This window comes from Medicago sativa, chromosome 1, assembly GCF_051527215.1.
Source record: "Medicago sativa cultivar Bolivia chromosome 1, Bolivia_mono, whole genome shotgun sequence".
NCBI lineage: Eukaryota > Viridiplantae > Streptophyta > Magnoliopsida > Fabales > Fabaceae > Medicago > Medicago sativa.
This window is the reverse complement of record NC_140749.1, coordinates 56,339,669-56,365,210: the sequence shown is the minus strand read 5'-3', so window position 1 is coordinate 56,365,210 and position 25,542 is coordinate 56,339,669. Positions and strand designations below refer to the sequence as shown.

At 33.9% G+C, this 25,542-nt stretch overlaps 1 protein-coding gene and 2 pseudogenes across 3 annotated transcripts; 1 reads left to right on the top strand and 2 right to left on the bottom strand.

Annotated features, from left to right (window-relative positions):
• Positions 1-2,602: 2,602 nt before the first annotated feature.
• LOC146955608 (NDR1/HIN1-like protein 10 pseudogene) lies at positions 2,603-3,505 on the bottom strand (annotated as a pseudogene). The gene has a single exon (XR_015016998.1). The product of XR_015016998.1 is annotated as an NDR1/HIN1-like protein 10 pseudogene (transcript).
• An 8,180-nt stretch (positions 3,506-11,685) lies between these two features.
• On the top strand, positions 11,686-13,076 carry LOC146955607 (uncharacterized). Its single transcript, XM_085748848.1, has 3 exons — positions 11,686-11,967; positions 12,079-12,172; positions 12,361-13,076. The coding sequence occupies exons 1-3, from the start codon at positions 11,686-11,688 to the stop codon at positions 13,074-13,076; spliced, it is 1,092 nt and encodes a 363-aa protein (XP_085604974.1).
• A 4,636-nt stretch (positions 13,077-17,712) lies between these two features.
• On the bottom strand, positions 17,713-18,681 carry LOC146955606 (NDR1/HIN1-like protein 1 pseudogene; annotated as a pseudogene). The gene has a single exon (XR_015017012.1). The product of XR_015017012.1 is annotated as an NDR1/HIN1-like protein 1 pseudogene (transcript).
• Between the last annotated feature and the right edge of the window lie 6,861 nt (positions 18,682-25,542).

The window sequence follows — 25,542 nt, the reverse complement described above, 5'->3', positions numbered from 1 at the left end:
ATGTGTGTGAGATACATGGCTTGAATTTGGACTATATTTTATTTTCGGAGACAGTACTTTAGTTTTAGATTATTTTTGCTGTGTGAATATTAATATCTGATGAATTAATGGTTGGATGATGCGGTGCTGGGATTAATTTATAGTCAACCAAATGAAGTAGTTTTAACCGTGCGACGCACGGGTTAGGTCACTAGTTGTTGACATTGGCACTCAGTATGTCAATTCACTTTATAAAGGATTGCATTTTATTTCCATTGTTGTGATTTCTGTAATGGTTAAAAGTATGATAAGTGTAAGACTTGTCTTTAAATTGAAGAGAGGATTTTTCCATGTTTAGTACACCGACATGGCTGGAAACGTTTTAAATTATTTTCTTAAATTCTATGTTACTGAGTTTTTGCTCACTATGTTTTTGGGGTGACGTTTCCAAGTATAGAAGTGCACATTGGAGGACTGAGGAGTATTTGTAGCTCGTCATCCATCCATGTCTCAGTCATAATCGGATCACGTAAAGAGTTAGAGCTTTAGGACTTTGATGTTATTGTAAAATTTCGTTCTTTTTTAAGTTGTAAACTTTTCAATGAAGTTTTAAAAGAGAATTAAATTTTCTATTGAGAAAACATTTCATTCAAATTTTTTAACTTAAATTTGGATGTTACAGTTTGAGTTGGCTTTGTGCAAACCCAAAACCAAACTAAATAGGGTAATTTGATTTGGGTGAGGTAAAATAACCATCCGTTATACTATTGGATGAGTTTGTGGCAAACCCACTAATTTTTGGGCTAGTTGGATTGGGTAATGGGTTACTCAACTTATTTTTCAATTTTTTTTAATATTAAATGAGTAAATGACAACACACAATTCTACTGTTCCTTTCGGTGGACCGGTGAGTTTCACTATTTTGATGTATACATAGCAAGTGAAGATTCTAAAATATATGATACTTATAAAAAGGTCTGGACCATGTCGGCTATCTCAAGAGGGTTATGTTTGTTTTGCTTGGAATAAGTAATTATTAATGTAATCAATTTGTAATCTTAATAAATGTTCTACTTGGAGTTATTGAGAACCTAATGTCGTATATGTGTGGATGCTTCTTAATACGATGTCTTATCGTGTTTTGTGTTTTGTAATAATTTTTTTTAAGTCTGTAAATCCGTTTATAAGAAGTTATAATAACCAAATATGCACATAATTCTTTCTATCAAATGTTTACTTTGTTTTTATCCCACCACCTAAGGTGTTTTTGTGTCAATTTCTGATCTGAAATGATCCATCTTTATACCTTTTTTTTTTTTTTTTTTTACATAAACAAGTGAACAAGTGTCTTTAATATAGATCTGATATTTCTTTTACTTTTTTCTGTAATTTCGTTGAAGGTGGAGGAAACACAAGAAATGAAGGTTTAAAATTAAATAGTGTTTATCACTTAACTTTTTTCTCTTAAACCATGTTATAAAATATTCGCTAGGCAAATCTTCATTAACATATCTCTCCTGACACATGCCGTTCTTTATCAAATCAATTAACTCTATTGATGGAAAACTTGTTAGAGTTAAAACATAAATAATTTTTTTCTTCTAAGTATCTAGAGAGAAAAGCGAAAGGTAAGCACACAATGGTTACAATCACCATAGTATGTTATGCTTAACCGGCTATATGTTGGATTTCCCTAAACATATCTAATTCATAAGTCTTTTGCACTAAAACACATTGGCATAAACAAGCTCGTTGGTTCTTCTGCAAATTTCCAACTTACTCAATCTACCTTGTCTTTTTAAAGATGATGATTTAAACGTGTTGTTAGTATTGTTTACATGTTAAAAACGATAGTGTTAATGTTCTATTATGTTTCCTTTTCTTTATAATTTTCCTTTAACATGGATAAGTCGGACTTAAGGATATCCAACGTTATCCTCCGGTCAGTAAGGCGTTAGATGTAATAAACTAATACCTTTCCGACTCTTCTTCTCACATTTAACTTATTACTTTCTTTTAAGTTAGTTAACGGTCAAATGTGACTTATGTCATTTAACCCTCAACTACTTATTTTCTTTGTTCTATTAGTAAAAAAAGTCATTTTTGACGCATTTACTTTTATGCGTAATGCAGACTTCATTTCGTTTGTATACTTGTCAAAATAGCTAGAGAACAGACTATATATCAATGTGAAATCCAACCTTCATGACCTTTGATTACTTTTTTGACATAACTTCACTAATAAAAGTATAATGGAGGTGAACCCAACTACAATAGTTGAATAACATATAGAGCTACGTCTATTATGAAGAAATCTAATCCTAACTCAATCATTTTCGCATTATTATATAATGATTAAATTGCAACAGTAAATCTACAAGAAACACTCATTAACTACGATATTTTTGGAAAATAAAACACTTCTGTCAGTTCAAAGCTCTAATAAATCATAAACCTTTCATTCTAATTTTATTAGGATAATTCTATGGTACATGTACTAATTGTTAATGCCTTCATGGGAGGGTATACAAGGTGGTTAAAGATGTATCTCGTTCTCTAGCACTTATAAGAGCAATACAAGGTGGTTAAAGATTCTTCTCTTATAAACACATGGTTAAAGACATAGCAACAAATATGATTTATATATTTTCATAAAATCCAAAATATTACAAAAACAAAAGGTGGGAAAAAAGAAAAAAAAAATTTATAACAAACCCAAGAATGAAATGATCCCCTTGAAATTACAACCCTTAGAAATTTACATCACACGTGGTGGGTTCAAATGCTTTCATGACCTTAGTTCCATTAGCAACAAAAGGAACATCAAGCCTACACTTAATGTTACCCTTAGTATGTGGACCAATATAATCACCAAGTCTAAACCTCATCTCAAAGTATAATTTCACATTAATATGAAAAACTCCGTCTTTCTTATCACGTTCAAAGTCAGAAACCTGATCACGATCAAAAACCATAACACGTTGCCCAGAGAAAACACCACTCATAGGATTCGAGCTCTTAGTGTATTGTCGGAATGAATTTAACCATGTTATAACCTTTGTTGAAGCAAACCTAGTCCCTTGGTAAGATGCATGTCCTTCGATTACATCGTAGTAGATATTGAGTTTTTTGTTTGGATTACGGGCCGTGAAGTTGAGTACGAGGTTGTAATTGAGGGTGTTGGTGTCGTCGTTGTAGTTGAATTTGGTGAGTTTTGCTTCTTTGACACTGAATTTGAAGGTTCGAGGTTGGACAACGAGCCAGAATATAAGGATTATGAGACCAACGAGAACGATGATTGCTACGAGGAGTTTCCATATTATGCCGAAAAGGCAGCAACAACATCTTCTGCCACGGTTGTGGGGTTTTGCTTCTGCCATATAACTTCCGTTGTTGATTGAAAGAAATTTTTTTTGAAGTTTATAATTTTGATCGAAGAGTTTGGAAGAAAATGAGTATTGTAGTGTGTTTTATGGTGTGTTAAGGAGGTACATATTGGTACCTCAATAGGATATAGGGCGTTGAAAAATTTATTGAAAAGTTCAAAATTGATGTGCTTGTTTAGTTGTTTTGTTATCTCCTATTCCACTTGATTTTGGCTTGTACATGTACGTGTTGACCCTTTAGGGTAAGGACGCGTTAGAGAAGGAGCAAGCTTGTTAGTCACAACAATAATGATTTGGATTTAGGCACAAACAAATAATAAAATGTAGAAAAATGAAACAAGAGTGGTGTTATATGGCACCAAGGTGCACCACATCATTTTTACCTAAATATATCAACTTTATTTAATTTATTTTTACTTATATTTAACATTGGAGTAGTATATTGATACTTTATAAGACTGAATTTGATCTTTCTCTGATGGTGTTTGGAGTTCGAATCTCAAACCTTACATATATTATATATTGTCATTATTAAGGGAGTTTATTTCATGGAATGTAAGACTGAATTTGATTGTTGTGATGATTACTCAACGCATAACAATAATATAACTAATTTATGGCTCACTTGATTTTTTTCATCAACCAGTTCATTTGATGAGCAAAGAAGGACTGCCCGAACCCCACTATTCAATTTACGCGTCTGATGATTGGGCATGGGAGATCTGGGATCCAAGTGGATCTAGTGATGTGGGCAAAAATAAATATTCAATATATTAAGAGTATTGTTATATATATAATATGGGAAATGCTAACTGGTGCCCCTGAGACACTGGTTAAGTATATGAAAAAGGAAATTAATAGTAGTTAATGCATTGAAATTGTGTAATTAATTTATACTAAAGTCAAAAACAGTTTATTTTTATGGTAATAATTTCTTTTTATGGTATGCTTAACTAGTGTCCGGGGGCACCGGTTAGCATGACCCATATAATATATATAGTGCCAACCATACATGTTTGAATATATAAACCAAAATAATTGAAGCACTTAACTTGCATTATTCAGATATTAAAGAATAGTACTAATAACATTCACTCTATTGCCGAAAATTCGCAAAAATGCCAAAATTGTTAGGCCGAACGTCATGACCGAGGTTCGAACCCCGGTACCTCCACTTTATGTGTATGAGTTTATAATGACTTTATCATCTCGTCTATCTACAAAAAAAAAAAAATTCACTCTATTGCTTGCAAAAAAAAATAAAAAAATTCACTCTATTGGCAAAAAACAATTAACAATTCACTCATCGGTTGATAGCTTCAAGGACATCATTTTTAGGAATGAAAATTTAGACCCGCGATTTTCTACTTACTCACGCTTTAATGTGATATTTTAACCACCAGACAACTTAATTGAAAAAAAAATACCTTTCTTCAAAAAAGATTGACAAAAAAAATACTAACATTCATGCTAATACTCTCTTTTTGATAATTAACTATTTTTATTGTTGAAAGTAATGAGTTTCACCACTTCATATCGGTCACATTTTCAATATATTGAGATCCACATAAATTTATCTATAAAAAGGGGAATGACTTTAACTTTATAAAATAGTACAGATAAAGTGTTAGAATAATTGTTGTTGGTAATTATCGGTCAAAATAGTTTATGTATGATTTTTACATATTTATTTACATCCCTCAGAAACTTTAATCATCGGTGAGCCACATATACTTCCCTATGTTAAGCATTTGCTCAATCTTCACATCTAAATTCTGCATATTTGCCTACAAAACGAATTCGAAAGCAATTATAAGGCAAGATTGACATTGAAGTGAAGATAAAAAAAAAAGTAGAATAAAGGAGCAACAAACAAAAAAATAAACGGTCAATTTAGTTTCAAAACTATCTCTTTCTCATCAATTTATTCCCTAAACTAATATAGTCAACAAAAAAGTCACTAAAGTATTCTTTCATCCAACTATGTGGTCATTGTTAACAAAATTATTATTTATCATGATAGTTTAGGGACTAATGTATTTTTCATAGTTTAGAGACTTTTTAATTGATTTGAATAGTTTAGGGATTAAACTGACGAGAGTGATAGTTTATGGATCGAATTAACTGCTTATTGGACAGACAAGAGAGGGTTCTAAATTGGTCGATGAATCAATTGAGTGATGGGAAAAAAATACCATGATTGAGGTTTTGGGGAGAGAAAGGAGGAATGAGTAGTGAGGAAACAAGAAGTAACTAACCTTTTATGCAATGATGACATCGGACCTAATAAAATACAAGTTTTTTAACAAGCATTTAGACTATTACTTTTCCCACCTTTTATGTTTCTCATTCACCCTATGTGTTTCTAACGACCAAATTAACTATTTATTGTGCAGACAAGAGAGGGTTCTAAATTGATCGATGAATCAACTGAGTGAGGTGAAAAACATACCATGATTCAGGTTTAGGGGAGAGAAAGAAGAAGGAATAAGTAGTGGGGGAGCAAGAAGTAACCAGCCTTTTATGCAAGAATTTTGCTCTCCACCCTGCACGTTTTGCTCGCACCCTGCAAGCCTACCAAAAATACCCTTGCGCAAGTTAAGTCACGTAGCGTGACTTAACTAACGCACGTTGTTTTTATGCGTGACTTAAGTCACGCACTACGCGAGTTAAGTCACACAAATAAGACTGATTTTTACTTCTTTTTTTTATGCCCTCTTGAGGTAAAAACTTATTTGATACCCTCTTCGGTATATGCCAAATAGCTCATGGGGGAAATAGTGATCAGTCCTGGGGAAAACGACATCAAGATGCCCTTTTCCCGACCGGACCGACCACTACTTCCCCCATAAGCCACTGGTATATACCTAAAGCGGTATAACCACCCTAGAAACTAATAAGAAACAAAGAAGAAGAAGAAGAGCAAGAAGAAGAGAAAGAGGGGGGGGGGGGGGGGGGGAGTGGGATGAGAAAATGTGAGGAAAAGAGGAAGTATGTGAGGGTTTTTATAGGGGTTATTAGGTATATAGCAATTAATGAGTCAAAAAACGTGGTCAAAACAAGTGGAAAACGTGTAAAAAAGAGTCAAGACCATTGACTACCGTCCAAGAAACGTTTGTGCTTCAGTTTTTAGAAGCGGCCAACTTACGCAAGTTAACTTGCGCAGAGCTTATAACTTGCGTGACTTAAGTCACGCACACCTTATAAGGTGCGTTAGTTAAGTCACGTAGAGTGACTTAATTAACGCAATATATTTTTTATAATGGTGTTTGATCATGAGAACTTACTTGTTATTGGAGTGTTGTTTGATTTGAACTTGAAGGAATTTTGGAGTTGGGTGATTTGAGAGAGATTTTTGAGATTTTTTGAGATTTTAGATGAGAAATGAGGTGCTCTGCCTTGTTTAAGAAAGCACGCAACGTGAGTTAAATAATGCTGCGCATGTTAACTCACGTAGCGTTAGTTAACTTGCGCAGAAATTAACACTTGTGCTAGTTAACGTGTGCAAGGGCATTTTTGGTAGGCTTGCAGGGTGCGAGCAAAACGTGCTGGCTGGAGAGCGAAATTCTTTATGCAACGATGACATTGGGCCCAACAAAATACAAGTTTTTTTTTTCAACAAGCATTTAAGCTATTACTTTTTACACCCTATATGTTTCTCACTTGTCCTATTTTTTTTTCTTTCAAAAACACCTTTTATATAGGAAACCTCCATCATTTCCAACTGTGAGGTTTTCCCCAAAAAACTTCCCTCTCACCACCCAAAATCCAAAAACCCAAGATTGTGTGATTGAAAGTTCATTCTCAAAATCATCACATTTCAAGTCTTTCAAACACCAATCACAAGCTAAGGTAACATTGCTTCGATTTAGATTAAGTTGGTTCATTTTTTTTTCTTCTGGATAATGAACATGTTTTGATTATATGATCTAAACTAGGTTGTTCTTTTTCTGATCATAAATCTGAACATATTCATTGTATGTTGTTTTAGTTATTGTGAGTTTTTTTATCAATTGTATGTATATGTGATTTTGCATGTTTCACATAGGGACGACATAGACCACATTAGAAACGACAAGCCTTCCATGACTGCTTCTCCTAGGCAAGAGCAGATCAAGAGGATTGCATGTAGCGGAAGGGAGAGTGTGCAGGGGCAGGGTCCGCCGTGCTGATAGCGTCGGACCATCTCAGGTGAGCGAGTCTGATCCCCAGCCCCAGACGCAACGACATTATGCGGAGGATGAAGAGGTTGATTCCGATAATTTATGGGGAACAGGAAACGCGGATGATGATGAGAAACCATTTTAGGAGGTGGAGCCACAGTCGATGGATGAATATCCTGCTGGTGCATATGACATGTTTGTGCTTATCCAATTTCATCTTCACGTGGCTAGGAGCATGTCTGATGGAGTAGTAAGATTCTATAACTATAACTTTTTTGTACTAGGTTTTTTTTTATTTATGTAAACTGAATTTAGTCCTACAACTTTTTTTTGCACTATATTTTTTATTATATAAATTGTACTATGTTTTAACCTTTGTAGTGGCGTAGCAATTTAAAGTGTGTGAACAACGGGAAATAGTTGAATGCTATACATAATGAAAATAAGGAAAACATGAAAGAACAATGGTTTAGAGAGGCCATACGAGCTAGTGGTCTTTATCAGCTAACGCATGTAAGCTATCCTATTACTTACCACAACATGTTGTCTGCGCTCGTTGAGAGATGGCACGATGAGACGTCTAGCTTCCATATTTACATTGGGGAAATAAAAGTGACATTGGATGATATGTTTTGTTTGTTGCATCTCTCCCATTGAGGGATACCTCTTGGACCAACATCTTCCTCAGAGCAGGTATAAGGCGGTGGATTTGAGGATGAGTACAAGGTGAAGGCAACGAAGGGTACTCATGCACATTTCAGCTGGTTAAGACATGATTTTAAGCTAGGTCTTGAAGAAGCAGCTAATGTTGAGGAGAATGGTGATGTTGATGAGATGCGGGTGAAGCAGTGCCAAGTTATCCGCATCTATTTACTTTACTTGGTGGGTGTCATGCTATTGACAAACAATAGCGTAAACGGTGTCGATGTGACATTCCTCAAGTGCTTCTATGACCTTGAGCTAATCATTAATTATGCATAGGGAACGACTACCCTTATTTCCTGTATAATAATGAAATTATTATTTAGTTAATTGTTTAACATGTGTTTTTGTTCATGTGCTTTCTATTGATAGGCATATGTTGTTCTTGATGTTGTCTTGGATATTTTAGTACTTTCAATCTTTCAAGGCCAGGGATTTCTGTAATGGACTCCGGGAGGATCGGCACCCACGTGCTATAATGTTTGTTTCCCTGAAGAGTCGGGTTGTCACATATCCTACAAGATCACATCTGGATCACATGGATCTTAGTTTTATTGTCTCGTACTTGTATCACCAGCACTGAAACACACGGTCGTTAGATAAAATCGGACATTACTCTAGATGGCTTAGATACAGACCTCACATAGTCTAATATCTTCCGGAGTATATTGCGAAAGTTTTTGAAATGTATTTTCCAAATAGTATATTTACATTTTTTTGGACAAACCTGAGCAAAGTTATATCGTTGCCTACGAGTTTTACAAGTTTCAAATTATATAATCCAAAATTGGTGTTCAGATTTATACCTGAGCAAAGAGTATTTTGAAAGAAAAAATAAGGAGAACCAAAAACAAATATGATGAAAAAAGTAATAGACAAACATTAATGCCAAGGTTTGCCGATATGGTCATTTAGACCAAAATAATAATAAAAAAAAAGATGGGTATGATTGTGTTGAATTATATTCAACAAATCGGAATCTATTATCAAATCTAACAATAATTTTATCTCCCTTAAAAGAACAATATTTTTAGCTAGATCCTCGGATGAGTAACTTAATTGAGATTCATTCTATAAACTTAATCGGGAGGTTTTATAATATTATTATTTAAATTATCAATTAAAAATTAGTTGAATCTTATTAAAATAAGAATAATGCATAATAATGGAAGAAATATTGGTCATTATAAAAAAAAAAAACTTATTTGAACTTCTAACATAAAATAAAAATTATTGTGTGTTGTGTAAAAAAATTCTCTCAATTTTATCTTTCACATCATTATTTTTACCATTTATTTGTTAATTGTTTTTTTTTTTTACCAAAATTTATTTGTTCATTGTTAATAAAATGAAAATGGCGGGCACTTGTACCCATCTGGATACTAATGTAAATAAATACTTTGCATTTTAAAAAAATAATTTAAAAGTAGAAAAATATATTTTTTAAAAGACATTATTTTAGAATTTGCGTTGGGCCTCCACTTGAATTTGGTCGGACGTGGGTGTTGGTTAAGAAAATACTTCCTATTGACACAAGTAATTTACCAAATAGCCTCCAGCGGTAGTTAACTACCGTTGGGAAAACAGCCGGCAAGTGAATGCCGCTGGACCCAGCGATTGTTAACTGCCATTGCATTTTGTATGTTAAGAACGCAGAAAACTTCCAGTAAGTTAACAACACAAACTTGCAGTAAGTTACAAGTTCAAAACAACACAAACCCAACTTCACCCCACCTTCAATTGCACGGATTTGAGCCAAATTTCTTCAAGTAATTAACAAGTAAGTACCTTTCTTCCTATTTACATGTAATGTAGGTTGTTTAGGGTGTTAGTTTTCATAATTTTAGCAAAATGTTTAGGGTTTAGGTTAGGTTTAAAAATTGCAAATTATGATAGAATTAGATGTTGTTTAGGATTGTTTATGCTGACATTGTTGTTTAGAGTAGGTTTAGGTACAATGTAGTTGAATTTGATGTTGAATTAACACTAATTGTGCTAGTATTTTAAAATGCACTTAAGGTGTTTGATGAAATGCCTAAGTGAAATAATCTTGCTTTTTTTGTGATTTTTTTTTCAAATATGTTAAATTTAATAATGTATATATGTTATAATTATTATAATGTTGGATTTTGACATTTTTTGGCAAGTTTAAGAATGACATAATGTTATACGATACGTAATTTTTTTATGAAATGTCTAAGTTGAATGATTCTAAGTTTGAATTTTTATATATGAATGCCTAAGTAAAATTTGTTACATGTTAAATGCCTTAAAAGTATATAGTTTTTAAGGAAATGCTTAGATACATTCAACTTAGGGATATGCCTAAGTAAAATATGTTAAATGTTAAATGCCTTAAAAGTATATATTTTTTGGCAATTGATTTGTGTTTTTTAAATTTGTTTTGAACAGATATGGCTAGCGATGAGGATGAGCGGCAGCGGGTTATTAGAGAGGATAGGATGCACAAAGGTAAAGAGGCGAGTCCTGCTAGCGCTCGGAGAGGAAAGAAGGATCAAAACTCGTATGTCCCTAAGACTCGAGGATAGTTGGAGAGGGCTCACAGGCACTGGTGGATTACTCCTCCCAGGTGGTTGATCCGACACCAGCGCATGATTATGCTGGGTATGCGGATGAGGGTTTTGTTGGATATGATCAGATGGAGGAGGAGAGAATGTTTTTTCAGCCGCCACAGGACGAGGCAGAGGATGAGGAGGTGGGAGATGATGAGGGGGTGCCACAGGATGTTGTGGAGGATTATCTTGAGGCAGATGATCTAGTTCGTGAGGGTGAGCCTGAGCCTCAGACTCAGCCACGACGTCATCGTGTTCCATTGATACCACCGTATCCTGTTGGAGGGCCTCCCTTTCCTGGAGGACCTGAGACCACTTCACTGTTGTCCGACTACGTGAGGCACGTGGCGAACCCTCTTTGGGTGAACCATAATAATGTAAGTGTTTAAATTGTTTAAAATTCTTTAAATGTTTTAAAGTGATTATTTAAAATAATGCAACGTAAGTGTTTTAATTATTTAATATTATGTAGCGTAAGTGATTTAATTATTTAAAATAATGCAACGTAAGTGTTTTAATTATTTAATATTATGTAGCGTAAGTGATTTAATTATTTAAAATAATGTAGCGTAAATGTTTTAATTATTTAATATTATGTAGCGTAAGTGATTGAATTATTTAAAATAGTGACAATGTCTTAATTAATTTGAATTTCTGATGTGGTATGATGAAGTGGGTTACAAGAGTATAAATGCAAGGAAAAGGATGAAAGAGCTTGATAAGCCGGAGGCGGGTTTGAGGTGGTTTTAGGAGCCTGTGAAGGGGTCTGGCCTACATGATTTGATATACACCGGGTATTCGACTGTGACCCATGCCATGATACGTGCTATGTGCGAGAGGTGGCACATGGAGACCAGTAGTTTTCATCTACATGTGGGGGAGATGACGATCACTTTGGACGATGTGCATAATCTCCTACCCATTCCTATTCACGGCCGCATGCTGGACCACGACGAGGCAATGGATCGGGACCGTTCGATTGATTTGATGACCAGGTTGTTGGGCATGTCAGATGCTGATGTTTGGGTTGAGGTTAGGAATGAATCTGCTGGTCATATCAGTTATCCCTCACTGAAGCGGGTTTATGAAGAGCACCTGACAGAGGCTAGACGGCTTGAGGAGCCACAGACGAGGGAGGAGCTGCAGGAGAGAACCAGGAGGAGGGTGTGGTGTGTGAGGAGTTTCCTTCTATATCTCGTCGGCTGTGCGCTGTTCACTAACAAAACGAACAGACACATCGACTTGATATATCTTGATTGCATGGCGGACTTGCAGGCGATTGGGAAGTGGTCATGGGGAGGGATGACCTTGGCTTACCTGTACGATTATCTGGATGATTCTGTTATCTTGAATAATAGAACGATGGCTGGTTGTACGACTCTTTTTATGGTAATAATTTGATATTTATCTTCATTTCTTTATGAATTTATTTTATAAATTTTATTATCATGTTAGATTATTTTATAATATATTAGATTTATTAAATATTTAACTCGAATAATTATTTTTATGTATTATTTATTTTGTTGTAGGGATGAATTTTGGAGCATTTGTCAGGTCCTTACCCAAGGAAGCCTAACCCAGGGTGGAAGCCGGAGAGACCATGTGCTGGGAGATGGCTTACTAGCAGAGGGCATAAAGATGTGCACCATTACCTCTTACGCCTGGATCGCTTGGAGGTGGATGACGTCAAGTTTTCTACTTGTGGTGATCACAGAGACGTGCACCCATTTCAGCTTCTGTGCACTTACTCAGGATGGCTGATGTGCGGGAAGGATAAGGTGTACCGTCATTTACCTGAGCGGGTAAAGAGGCAGTTATCCTATGTACAGGACGTTCCCATACATCAGTCTTCTGTCATTCAGGTGCCTACGCAGTTGCTCACCACTGTGTTGATGGACGCTCAGGCATGGTTATTCACTACTTGGGGAGATGGGTGTGAGAGACCATGGCATCATGCGCCTGGCTACATGGCTTGGCATGCCAAAGTCTCTCACCCTTGTATTCTCCCATCTGATGAAGGATCTCCTCCCAGGCCGGCGAACGTGGAGCAGATCATAGAGGATGAGCATGCCAGGGAGATGCCCGACACACTGACGATCATCCGGGATGTGGTGCATATAGTTGATGATATTGTGGTCAGGCAAGCCGAGATGACTAAAGAGGAGATTGTGCAGGAGGTGATGCGGATAGCTAGTACTAGTCGCCCTGCCCTTACTTATCAGATTGCCAGGCGGCGCAGGGGGCAGAGGCAGGGTAGGCAGCAGAGCTGATTATTATTAGGCTTTTTTATGTATTATTATGACATGTTCCGTACATTTTCGTATTTCTATGACATTTACGTACGTACATTTTATATTATTTCTTGCGTTTTAATTTTACCATGTTCCTGTTAAATATTGGATGAATATGTTTAGGTATCAATTGGTTATTAGATGAAAATTTTAGATGAATTTTCAATTGGTTATTGGATGAAAATCTTAGATGAATTTGTTTAGGTACCAAAGGATTTGGTTAGGAAAGACACTGGAAAATGAGTTTCTGGAAAATGATCCAGACACGTAGCGGCAGTTAACAACCGCTGGATGCAGCGACAGTTAACAACCGCTGGATATGGCGGAAGTTAACAGCCGCCGGTTAGACCAATATGGTTGTTAACTGCCGCTGGGGGCATTTAGGTATTTTACATGTGTCAATGTGAACTTATCAATGTCAGAAAAGCAATTTTCGTTGGTTAATGGTGCTAGCTAGGTGAAGAATCATCTACTCCTGAAATACTCTCTTTAGTTGTTTTACAACGAGTTTCTTGCACTTGCGATACAATTTATTTGTTCTCTGATGAAATTTGTGTTTGCATGTAGATATATACTAACTTTGATTTAATTACCATAACATTCTTTGATGGAGTAAAATCACTTGCCCTAGCAGAAAAATTGGAAGAAATGTTTATATGGAAGTTTAAAGTAGAAGCTAGGAGGTACACACCAAGAGTCATTCCAAAAGTTGATCTGCTCCCAAGGGCCAATATTCCAATTGGAGTTGTCCAAGATAGATGAGAATATGTGAAATATGCTAGGTCCTATATTGTTGAAAGCTCTATTTCTTATTAAGATGGCCCATGGTTCCTCTGAGTTTTTTAAGTCCCAACATAGCTTCAAATTAGAGGCTTCATTAAGAGTTATCAAACACCTAATGCCAAGATCTCCTTCTTTCAAAGGTTTACAAACCTTGTGCCAAGAAACTTTTACCATTTTCCTTTTTTTTTCTATGTCCCTATACCAAATGAAGTTTTTGATACTTAAAATATCTTATTGTAAAGAAATTGGTCATGAATAAACTGAAATGTTATGGATAAGCATACCTTATACGGAAAACTTCACTAGTTGAACCCTTCCTACAACAGTAAGGAAATAAGTTTTCCAAAAAGAAAGTTTTAACTTTATCTTGTTATCTATAGGGTGCAGATGAATCACTTTTGGTTTTTCTTTGAAAATTGACACTCCTAGGTATGAAAAAGGAAGAGTACCAAAATTTATTTGAAGAAGTTAAACTAGCCCACCGAAATGGGTATCTTGGAGACTCAAACTTAAGACCGAAATGGGTATCTGGGAGACTAGAACTTAAGACCTTAAGAAAAACATACTTCAAGATCCCAAACCCATCCATTCAGAGAAGAGTATCAATGTTAATGTCTAACATTAAATATAGATGTTAATCTATCTTGAGAAATGGAACCAAAGAAAATGGTTGATTTTTAGAAACTAGCATAATCAATGAAAAGTTGTCCCAGGTCTTAAATACAAGACCTCTTTCCTTTACAAAAGATCATTACATCATCTGCATATAGGGTGTGTGAAGATATAGATTGATGTCTACAACCTTTGATCAATTGAATTTTGCCATCTTCACAAAGTAAATTATGTGATAGTGATTTTGAAGTTATTTTTAAATCTAACATATGTGAAGTAAAACGATCATCCTCGGGAAAAACATTTTTCGTTGGATCAAGGAACAAGAACTTGTATGTATGAAACTTAGATGAAATACTAGATGAATCATGTTTTATGTCTCTTGAAAAAGATAAACAAATTTGGCAAAAAAGAGATTGTCATACAAGTATGAAAACAATTACGTAACTTTCTCAACTTGATCTAGTTAGAGGATTGCCTGAGGTCAGTTTTGACAAAGATAAAACATGTGAAGCTTATGTCAAAGGAAAACAAGTAAAAAGTAGTTTTAAAACAATTAAATATATTTGAACTCAGAAATCTTTGGAGCTTCTTCATATTGATATTTTTGATCCAAATCAAATTGCTGGCCTTAGTGAAAAAATAAAGATGTTGATGATGATTTCTCCAGATTAATTAGGTGCTATTTTTAAAAATAATGATGCCTCTTTTGAAGTATTTCAAATTTTTTGTAAAAAGGTTCAAATTGAAAAAATTTTAATATCATTTATGTCAGAAGTGATCTTATAGGTGGATTTGAAATGCGGTATTTCAAATGGTAAAACCCAAATCACCGAAAAGACATATCCTATAGGGCCACCCACTCCCAATGAACCTCCAATGACTAAGCACCTGACAACATGCAAAGTATAGAAAAGTGAAGACTCCTCAAATGGGGTGTGAAACTAGGGTAGGACCCTACTACCAAAGAGGAAGTTTCCCCATAAAACATGAGGTCGTTCTAAGCTCTTCGGATAGACCAAACAACATATTATCAAACAAAGGCCAGACCTGACTTAACACGATGCATATAACCCAGCCCCTAAAAACTAGACACCATACCCACCAAGCCCCCGGGGTGTGTTTGGATGGAGGGTTTGGGAGGGGAAGGGAGGGGAGGGTTTACTTTTCATATTTAAATTACGGACACTATAAAATATTTTATAAAAAGTTAACATATTAACATGATAAACAATCATATAATACTTCAATCACACTTAATTTATTTTAGAAAAATATGTTATACGATCCGTAATTTAAAAATGAAAAATAAACTCTCCCCTCCCTTCCCCTCCCAAACCCTCAATCCAAACACACCCTAAGACCACCCCAACAACCTAAAGATTCTATACCAAACAAACATGGATAGTTATCCTCAAGGGACGGTTATGTGTAGATTAAAAGAAAATTGTCTCGGATTCAGACTAGAGGGTCCAGAGTACTTCCAGTACCACGTGTCATTATTTTTGTGTGATCCTATGTAAGGTCCATACCATATCCCGATGGACCTTGTATCAAGAGTCACTTGAAACATATTTTCGGTTGAACCTGACCGAAACGATTTTAATTTTGGTATTGAAAATATCAAAATTTGTATTAATAAATGAATCGTTTCATCTGTGTGTCCTCGTGAGCTTAACTCAGTTGATATGGACAATGTATAATATATACAAGGTTGAAATCCCGGTCAACCCAAAAAAATCGTTTCATCTATGTTCACTGTGTTAGCACGACGACTACCGACTTCAAGAAATCCAAATTCTCTTGTTAGATTGGGCATGATAGCTTTGATTGGATTAGAGAATAGAAAATGAGGATAAGGACCACTCGTTTATTAACTAATATAATTAATGGAAGGAAAACTTTCTTTCTTTCTTTCACGATAGTTGCCAAAGTAGGTGAGAGGGAATTCAAAAGGACCACCACTACATTGCCACATGGAACAATAGCTAGATAGATACACCTCCATTCCCACTAATAGACGTCCTCCACAACCCCTTTAATAATTCACCTTTACCCCTAAACTTTTTCTCATTACAGAAAATATTGCTAGGATGGTTAACTTCTACTACCAATAAAATACTACTATTCCAAATGGAATATACTGCTAGAGAACCTTTTTCTAGTATATACATGAAGTAACCTGGAACTAGTTTTTTTTTTGAAAGAAAGTAACCTGGAACTAGTTAGGTGCAGGTATATTTTTAACTAGTTTTTTTTTTTTGAAAGAAAGTAACCTGGAACTAGTTAGGTGCAGGTATATTTTTAACTTTAGGTGAATGAATCTCTAAAAGCATTTGAGAAAAAGTTGAGAACAATTTTGTCCAATACGTACAGATATAATGGACCATGCGGAAAAAAAAGGCGTGTAAATGTTCCATACTTGTCCATACACATATTTTATAAAATTTAAATAATATGTATTTTTGATTTAAATTAATTCTACACTAATATCTAATAAAAATCAAAAAATTATGTTATTGCACCATTCTATTTTGCTAATGCATTTTAAAAAGAATGATATAACATGAAGAGAAAAAAAATATGAGTCCAATATTGGAGGTAATCATATACGACACATTTTAACCACTAAATTTAAGTATTTCTTTTGATCCGGATTCAAATTTTGATTTGTCATGTTGTAAGAGTATTGTCTCTTCTACTAGAGTCAATCCTCTTTTGGATGTTCAATAAGCTACAATATTAATGCATATACACTCTTTTCATTCACCTGCGCAACATCTGGTTAACCACGTACGATATATAATTAATTTAATTATTTACCGTCAAATTGTGGTTAATTCAACTACATGCTTAACCACAATATTCTTTTGGTTGACCTTAACCACAATTTTCTTCATGACCTAAATTAAATATTTGTTCAGTTGAATTAAACATATTTTGAATGTGATTAACTAGGTGTCCGAGGTTGGGAAATACTTAAAAATGATTCTTTCATAGCTTTTCGCACCGGAGAGAAATAAAAACATTATAATAATGGAAAAAGGAGCAATTTGAGAAATTTAATGAATGATGTGATGAGAAGAATAAAAATAGAATTAGAAAAAATAAATAAAAAATTAATAAAATAAGTTAAATATACGGACGTATAAAATTCAATACAAAGAAAATGACATTATTTAATATGAAAATGACACTGAACTCTTCCTCATACACTCAATTGATATCCAAATTGAAACACCGTAATTTTTTTATTAACCTTGCGGTTCAATTATATTGGCATATAGAGTATGTTATTACAAGTACAACGTGTAATTCTTCTATATACTCAAACTCTTTCATATGTCTCATATTTTCTAACATTAAAATACATAAGATACACATATAGAACTATGGAAGATAAATATACGCACGTATAAAATACAATACAAAGAAATAAATACATACGCAAATTAACTTAATAATTTTTACTCAAACGTTAACGGAGCAACGTTGATTCACTTGATACTTAACGGCGTTTTCTCCCATATCAACACCTCTACCATTGTTACCAAGTGAGATATAAGCAGGGCAACGAACATGTATATGATAACGACCAGAAATAAAAGCACCAACCTTCCAACGAACTCTACCGTCAACTTTAACGATAACAAACATATTACCGTTATTTTCATCTTGTGAAAGGCTCGCAGAGTTAAAAGGAGCAACAGGTATATCATTTCCATAAACAAACGGCGACCAAACGTCAAACTCTTTGTGGCCTTGGTAAGAAGGTGGTATGGCGGTCCGGTAAGTAATCTGTTGGCTCCGGTAGGTCATGTAGGTATCGAGACGATCGTAGTATACACCGATGTGATCGTTGGGATTTCGAGATGAAATTGTTACTTGGAAGTTGGAGGTTAAGAAATTTGGTTGTGATGCGTTGAAAGCATATAGGGTTACATCTAAGAGGATAAAGGTAGGTTTTGTTGGTCTTAGAATTGCCCATATGAGGAGAATTGTTAGTAGGACTAAGAAGAGGAATACCATGATTGCCCAAAATATTCTTTGGAACAGTATTCTTTTTCTTCCTTTGTGATGATCACACTCCTTCACCGACATGATGATGTTGAGAGTGTAAAGAGTTTGAGAGTGTAAAGAGTGTGATAGATGAAAGAATGATGAAGAATAATTAAGATATTAATTTGGTGAGAGTGGAAGAAGAGTAGAAGTGAGGGAAATATAGAATGGTTTTTGTGAGAGGATGGAATTATGGGGAGGTTTCGTGTGGTTGAGGCTTTTTGTGTGTTTGTTTGTATATTTGTGCGCGTTTGGCATGTTGATTAATTTATGGGTCTCGTTAACGAGTGTCACCGGAGCACTCTTTAAACATTTTAAAAGAAGAAATTATTCCATAACAAAGTTAAATATTTCAATTTTCGATTCATTGATTATATATGTTTTCAAAAAAAAAAGTTACTATTTAAAAAGTTTAAAGAGTGTTCGGAAGACACTGGTTAACATTTCCCAGTTTATGTGTTTTTATTAAGGGACTAGATATTCTCACAAAAAAAAAATTTAAAATAAGAGGCTAGATATGATAAGATTATATGATATATGGTAATAGGTAGTTTGGTGGTATGTAATAGGGAAAGTGAATGGTGGTGGCTGCTTTGCTGTATTGATAGATAGATATATGTGTGTGCGTACTACACTAGTGTTGTAAACTAATGACTTTTGGTTTTTGAGACTATTGTGTAGGTGTAATATGAACATTTTAAAAAAATAGTTTACTATTTTTTTTAATAAATTTTAATAGAATATAACAATTGTTTTCTATTTTTTATTATTATAAATTATTTTGGTTATTAAAAATGATAAGACTCCACTTTATATATATAGTACGGACCTCTAAAGAATGGTCTAAATAGACCATTATTTTATTAGTAAAAAATAAATTTTATAACAATAAAAAACAAATTCCTTAAAAAAAACAATAAAAAACAAATAGAAAACCTTTTTTTTTTATTGAAATTTACTAAAAATTAATAGTAACTATCAATCCACCTACATTTAGATCAGATCCATATAAGACTCCCCAATATTTAAGAAAACATAAGAGAAGAGAAATAGAGATAATCTAATGCGAATTATTTGATAGTTAAACTTTTCAGTGAAAATTAATAATTGATGAGTCCACTAAGTACTCGTACATTTATAGGAAGAAAACATGGATCGCATTAGTGAAATTCGTCACAAACATATTTAAAGTGAGTTTCTTTTTTGACTAATATAAAGTGAGTTTTCTATAAACTAAAGAAAGAAAAAAGTGATACAATTATACTATGGGAGTTAATTTCAAAACAAATGATGTCAGAATATACTTTTATTTTATAAACGTTTCTATGTAGAAAGAATTTACAAGTAATTGAGTAATTGTTCTTAATAGTTCATGAGCTCAATCAAAAGACAAATTATTCAAAAGAATCTGAATTTAAAATCTAGATCGAACAATTTTTAATTGGATTTTATGCACTTTTCGATCAAACTTTAAATTATCAATGTTCATTTCTTTTGAGAACCGGAGAATTAAAAAAAGTATAATTTATATTTTATTTTATTATCTAAAAAGCAATTTTAAATCTTCAATAAAAATATTTTAATGCATCAACAAATAAATAAATTAATATAATTTTTTAGTTCTAACAAATTGACCACTTCTATCAAGGATATAAGAACTATAGATACTCGTTGTGAAGGGTTATATGTATACTCTTTCACTTATTAAAGAAAGTTTAGGTAAGTTAAAATTTAAAACTAACAAAAGTAATAAAAGACTTCAAGACTCAACGAGCAATAATCAATAAAAGTATTCTATAATAGTATTTATAGATTGTACATCAAAGAAATCTTTACTTCAATGTTAAGAGTTGAATTCATGTCTCTCCACAGCACAATATGGATCAACTTCTTACAATCAACCTTCCTTAACAGGTTTACATGTATATTCTTTACTTCTACTGATCACAATACTGATTTTTTTCATCCCACTTTGTCACTCGTCCATTTCAATGATGACTCCGTTTTCATTAATACTGATGCTCTCCATGTCAAGAAAGGGGATGCCTTACTTTTTAATAAATCAAACTTGAAAAAAGACAAAAAGTTGAAAATGTGACCTTTTGAAAAGGATGAATCAACTACCATGATACTACTACGTTATTTCACATATGCATTATTTATTTCATATTTATAGTGTAACTTTATAGGATTATATTTAGTTAAAGTAAAATTTATTTATTTATTTCCTTAATATTAACTCAGTTGATAGGGATATTGTATAATATGTTCAAACCCTATGTGCTTCAATTTAGGTTGAATTTTTAACTAATAAACTATTTGACCAAAAACATAAAATTATCTATCATCCAAAAAATATATAAGAAAATCAACAAAAAAAAAAGAAATTGATAATCTCATAGTCGAATTTGGTTAGAAAATGTTTTGTTCACATTTGTTTTAAAGACATTTGTTAAAAAGTAAACAAAAAGAATTGAGTTTAAAAAAACCTATTTTTTAATATTTTAAAAAGTTGAATACACAATTGTTTTTATACAAGGTTCATTAACAAGTGTGTCATAACACATATTATCATCTGTCTTTAAGAAATTGTCTGATGATGTTTCAGCTAATTGAATGGTCAAGTGGATATTAATACCAATTCCTCCAATTTCACAATTCCTCCAATTTCAATCAGTAGGTTTTTGGGTGAATTATACATATATGGTCCTCTCTATTTGACGTGTGATTTGGAAGAGAAGCTTCTTACAAAACGTTTGCATCATACGTACATACAACCAGCCCCACTTAAAGCAGAAGCTGCTTTCAGCTGCCATACCGACCTTGGCCCACCTGGTATTGAGAAACAGTTGGGTCGCAAAGTTTTTTTTTTTTTTCAACAGGAAAAAATGAATTATATTAACATCAAACTCCGTAGTTGTTACAACACAAGATGTGCCAAAACAACACGGAAAAAGAACACAGTCAAGTTACAAATACATAATCAGCCAATATCCAGACATACAAGCGGGTTTGACCACCAACTTTGAGTACTGAAACTAAAGACAACATTATTAGCTTTCAACCACCACAAGGGATAAGATTTTACTTTATCTAACATATGTTGTAGTGAGCTATGTTTGTTCCTGAATAACGTGTCGTTCTGATCCTTCCACAAAACCCACACACACAGGAGCCAAGTAAGATGAAAAAATGAATTGCATGAATTTAAATTGGATAAATCTAGTTTTAGTCCATAAGGAGCCATCATAATAGTTCTTAAATGTACCGAAATTGTAAAATAGTTTTTAATATGTAAGAGCCATCATAATAGTTCTTAAATGTACCGAAATTGTAAAATAGTTTTTAATTATGTATTTTAGTAGTTTTTTTTTTTGAACAAATCAAAATGGAATATATTGCTCAAAAGTAAGGTGATTCACCCCGCACAAGGTGTGCTAAAATGGTGAAACACCCAAAGTCTGATACAAACTACAAGCACCTAACAACGATGCCTGCCCCAAAGAAAAAAATAAAAGTTACATGATACCCATACAAAATAGTGGGTATCTCCACCAGTCATGAAAACCAAACGGAATAGTAACAACATTCGAAGAAAGCCATAAGAAGGAATTTAGCTTCACTCTTTCAACAATGCTGAGAGGATCACTAACCATACTTTTGAAAACACAGTTATTTCTCTCCTTCCAGATTGCCCAAGTACAAGCCAACCAAATAACCTTCAAGTAAGCATAAGAAGCTCGCGGCAGACCTGCCAAATGAATAAACTGAACAAAATGTTGTTTAACGGAACCGTGACAAACACAAGGGATACCAAGCCAATGACACACTAGGTACCAAACTCGCCCAAATAAAGTACACCCAATGAAAAGATGATCCACCGTCTCAGGGAAACCGCACCCCCCAACACATAAATTATCAACAGTTTGTAACACATGATGACGCACCAAGTTTGCTCTAGTAGGAATTCTATCTTGGAGAAGACGCCAAGCAAACAAAGACACCTTGGAAGGAACAAATTTGTGCCACACATCAAGACCTGCACCGGTAGAGACCTGAACTGCTAAATTAGTTAAGAAACAATAAGTCCCCTTAACCGTATAGCCATGGATTGGGTCAAGTACAATAAGTCCCCTTAACCGTATAGCCATGGATTGGGTCAAGTAACCACCGCCACTGGTCCTGGATATTATCCTGCAAAACAATGTTATTTAACAGAGTAACACACTCCCTCACACCTTCCTCCTCCCAAGCCAATAAACGACGCCTCCACTCCCAACCACCTCCACCCTCCTCCCACCCCGCTCTCGCCATATCCTCCACCGAACATTCCTTATGAACAGCTAACTCGTAAAGGCGACTAAACCGGATATTTAAAGGAACTCCACCCAACCAGTTATCTGTCCAAAAAAGAGTGTTCCGACCGTTACCTATCACCCGCCTAATGTTGTCATCAAACCACCTACCAACCCCCAACCCATTTCCTTCCCTCACATTACAAATCATTCTCCACCACCTAGATGAATGTCGACCCCCCTCCTGTAACCGACCTCCAACCTCCCCATACCGAGCCTTTAAAACACGATACCACAACCCCTCCTTGTCCACCAACATCCTCCAGCACCACTTACCTAATAAAGACAAATTAAATTCCCCTAACCTCCGAACCCCCAAACCACCTCTATTCAAAGGTAAACAAACAGAATCCCATTTAATCCAAGCAATTTTTTTAGAGACCTCACAACCACCCCAAAAAAAAATTTTAAAAATAGATTCGATAGAGGAGATTATACCTGTAGGGGCCTTGAAGAAGGAAAGAAAGTAAACCGGAAGAGAAGACAGGACAGACTTCAGAAGAACCAGACGACCACCAGAAGATAAATAGTTATTATTCCAAGACGACAATCTAGCGGTAATACGATCCAACACAGGTTTCCAAAAACAAAGTTTCCTATCATCACCTCCAATAGGTAGCCCCAGATACACAAAAGGCAGTAAACCAGTTTTACAATTCAACACTGCAGCCGCTTCTGATAACCATGATGTGGAAATGTTAACACCTGTCAGCATACTTTTATTAAAATTTACCTTCAACCCCGATACCTCCTCAAGAAGAAGCAACACCGCCCGAATCGTGCGCACATTCAACCAACTTTTCTCGCCAATAATGAGGGTATCATCAGCAAACTGAAGATGAGACAACCTAACCTCCCCTTGAGGTCCTACACCATACGGCTGAAAGATATTATTAGACACAGAAGCCTTCATCAGAACGTCCAAAATAATTCATGATTGTGTACTACGTTAGTTAAAACTTAAAATAATTCATGACATCAATTATTTTTTTGTATGACTCATATGACATTAAGTATTTATATTGACTGATCTGACAATAACAAAGTATATTGGGGATGGATAAGACAATATTAACAGAATATTTTAACGTCAGATATTATTTTGACTAACGTAGTACACAATCATGAATTATTTTGGAATTTTGATAATTTGAAAAACCATTGCGATTACTGGTTACACATTCGGTGATCAAAATGACTATTTACCTTCTTTTTTTTTTGAAAGAAAGAAAAATGACTATTTACCTGTTTATATTTGAATGATAATTGATGGATCAAAATAATTTATTAATGTATTATTAATAATTAATTCTCTAATTTTTTTTCAAGTTATATTCAACTGATTCATCACTAAGGATAAAAAGAATAAATTTGTTTTTGGTCCCTATAGATACGCTAACTTTTTGTTTTAGTCCCTCTAAAATTTTCCTTCAACTTTTAGTCCCTATAAAATTTTCAATCACTACATTCGGTCTCTATTTTTAAGCAAACTTTTGTATTTTTTTAATGAAATTGTGCAGAAATGTATAAAATATTGTAAAAATCACTCCTAATTTTTTTTATACTTTTTTAACAAAACATAAAATAAATATGAATTTTTTACCATAAAAAATTTAAAACTTCATATTTAATTCATGTTTTACTAAAAAATTACAATTTTTTTGGGGAGAGATCCTTATAATATATAAATTTTTCTGCAAAATTTTATTCAAAAATTTGTATTTTACATACGAGTTTACTTTAAATGAAAGACCAAAAGTGAACATGAAAATTTTTTAAAGGACTAAAAGTTGAAGAAATTTTTTAGAGGGATTAAAACGAAAAGTTGACATATTTCTAGAGACAAAATCATATTTAACCCATGACATATTTATAGAGACAAATACATTATATATTTGTTTTGGTCTAGTAGCTTAGTGGCTGGAGCTCACACATTTAAATATGGATAAGTGAAGTGTCCGAGGTTCGAACCATGACCCCTGCATAAATTATGCAATATCTCTTTCAATTGAGCTAAGCTCGTGGGGACACATTATTTTTTTTTCAATATTTTTTAAAGAAAGTTATTTTTGAAGTGCCCGAGGTTCGAACCATGACCCCTGCATAAATTATGCAATATCACTTTCAATTGAGCTAAACTCATGGGGACACATTATTATTTTTTTAATATTTTTTAAAGAAAGTTATTTTTAAAAGGGTGTCGGGAATGCATTCTCTCTCAATAAAAAAATGAGTAATTAAATAGGCAATTACCCCATTAAATTGTAAGTTTCGTCAATTATCCCCCTGACATTAACAAAACTTCAATTACCCCATGAAATTCCACAACGTTAATCAATTTACCCCCTCCGTCAAATTCTTCTGTTAGGCAACATGGCGTTTTGCAAATACCCCTAAAGTTTTGCATTTATGTGCATAATGCCCCTTGAACTTTAATTTTTTTTTTTCTTCTTATGCTTAACTCAAAAGATATTAAAGGCAAACAATAAACAGTTAACTTTAATATTTAAGTTATTTAAGATGCATTCTCTTCCAAACCAATATCCAGGCCAAATAAAATGCCTATTGATTTTTCACTTAATTTCCCTATTGATTCACTACCTTGCATGAGGTAGGGATAATATTCGTCATTGCCT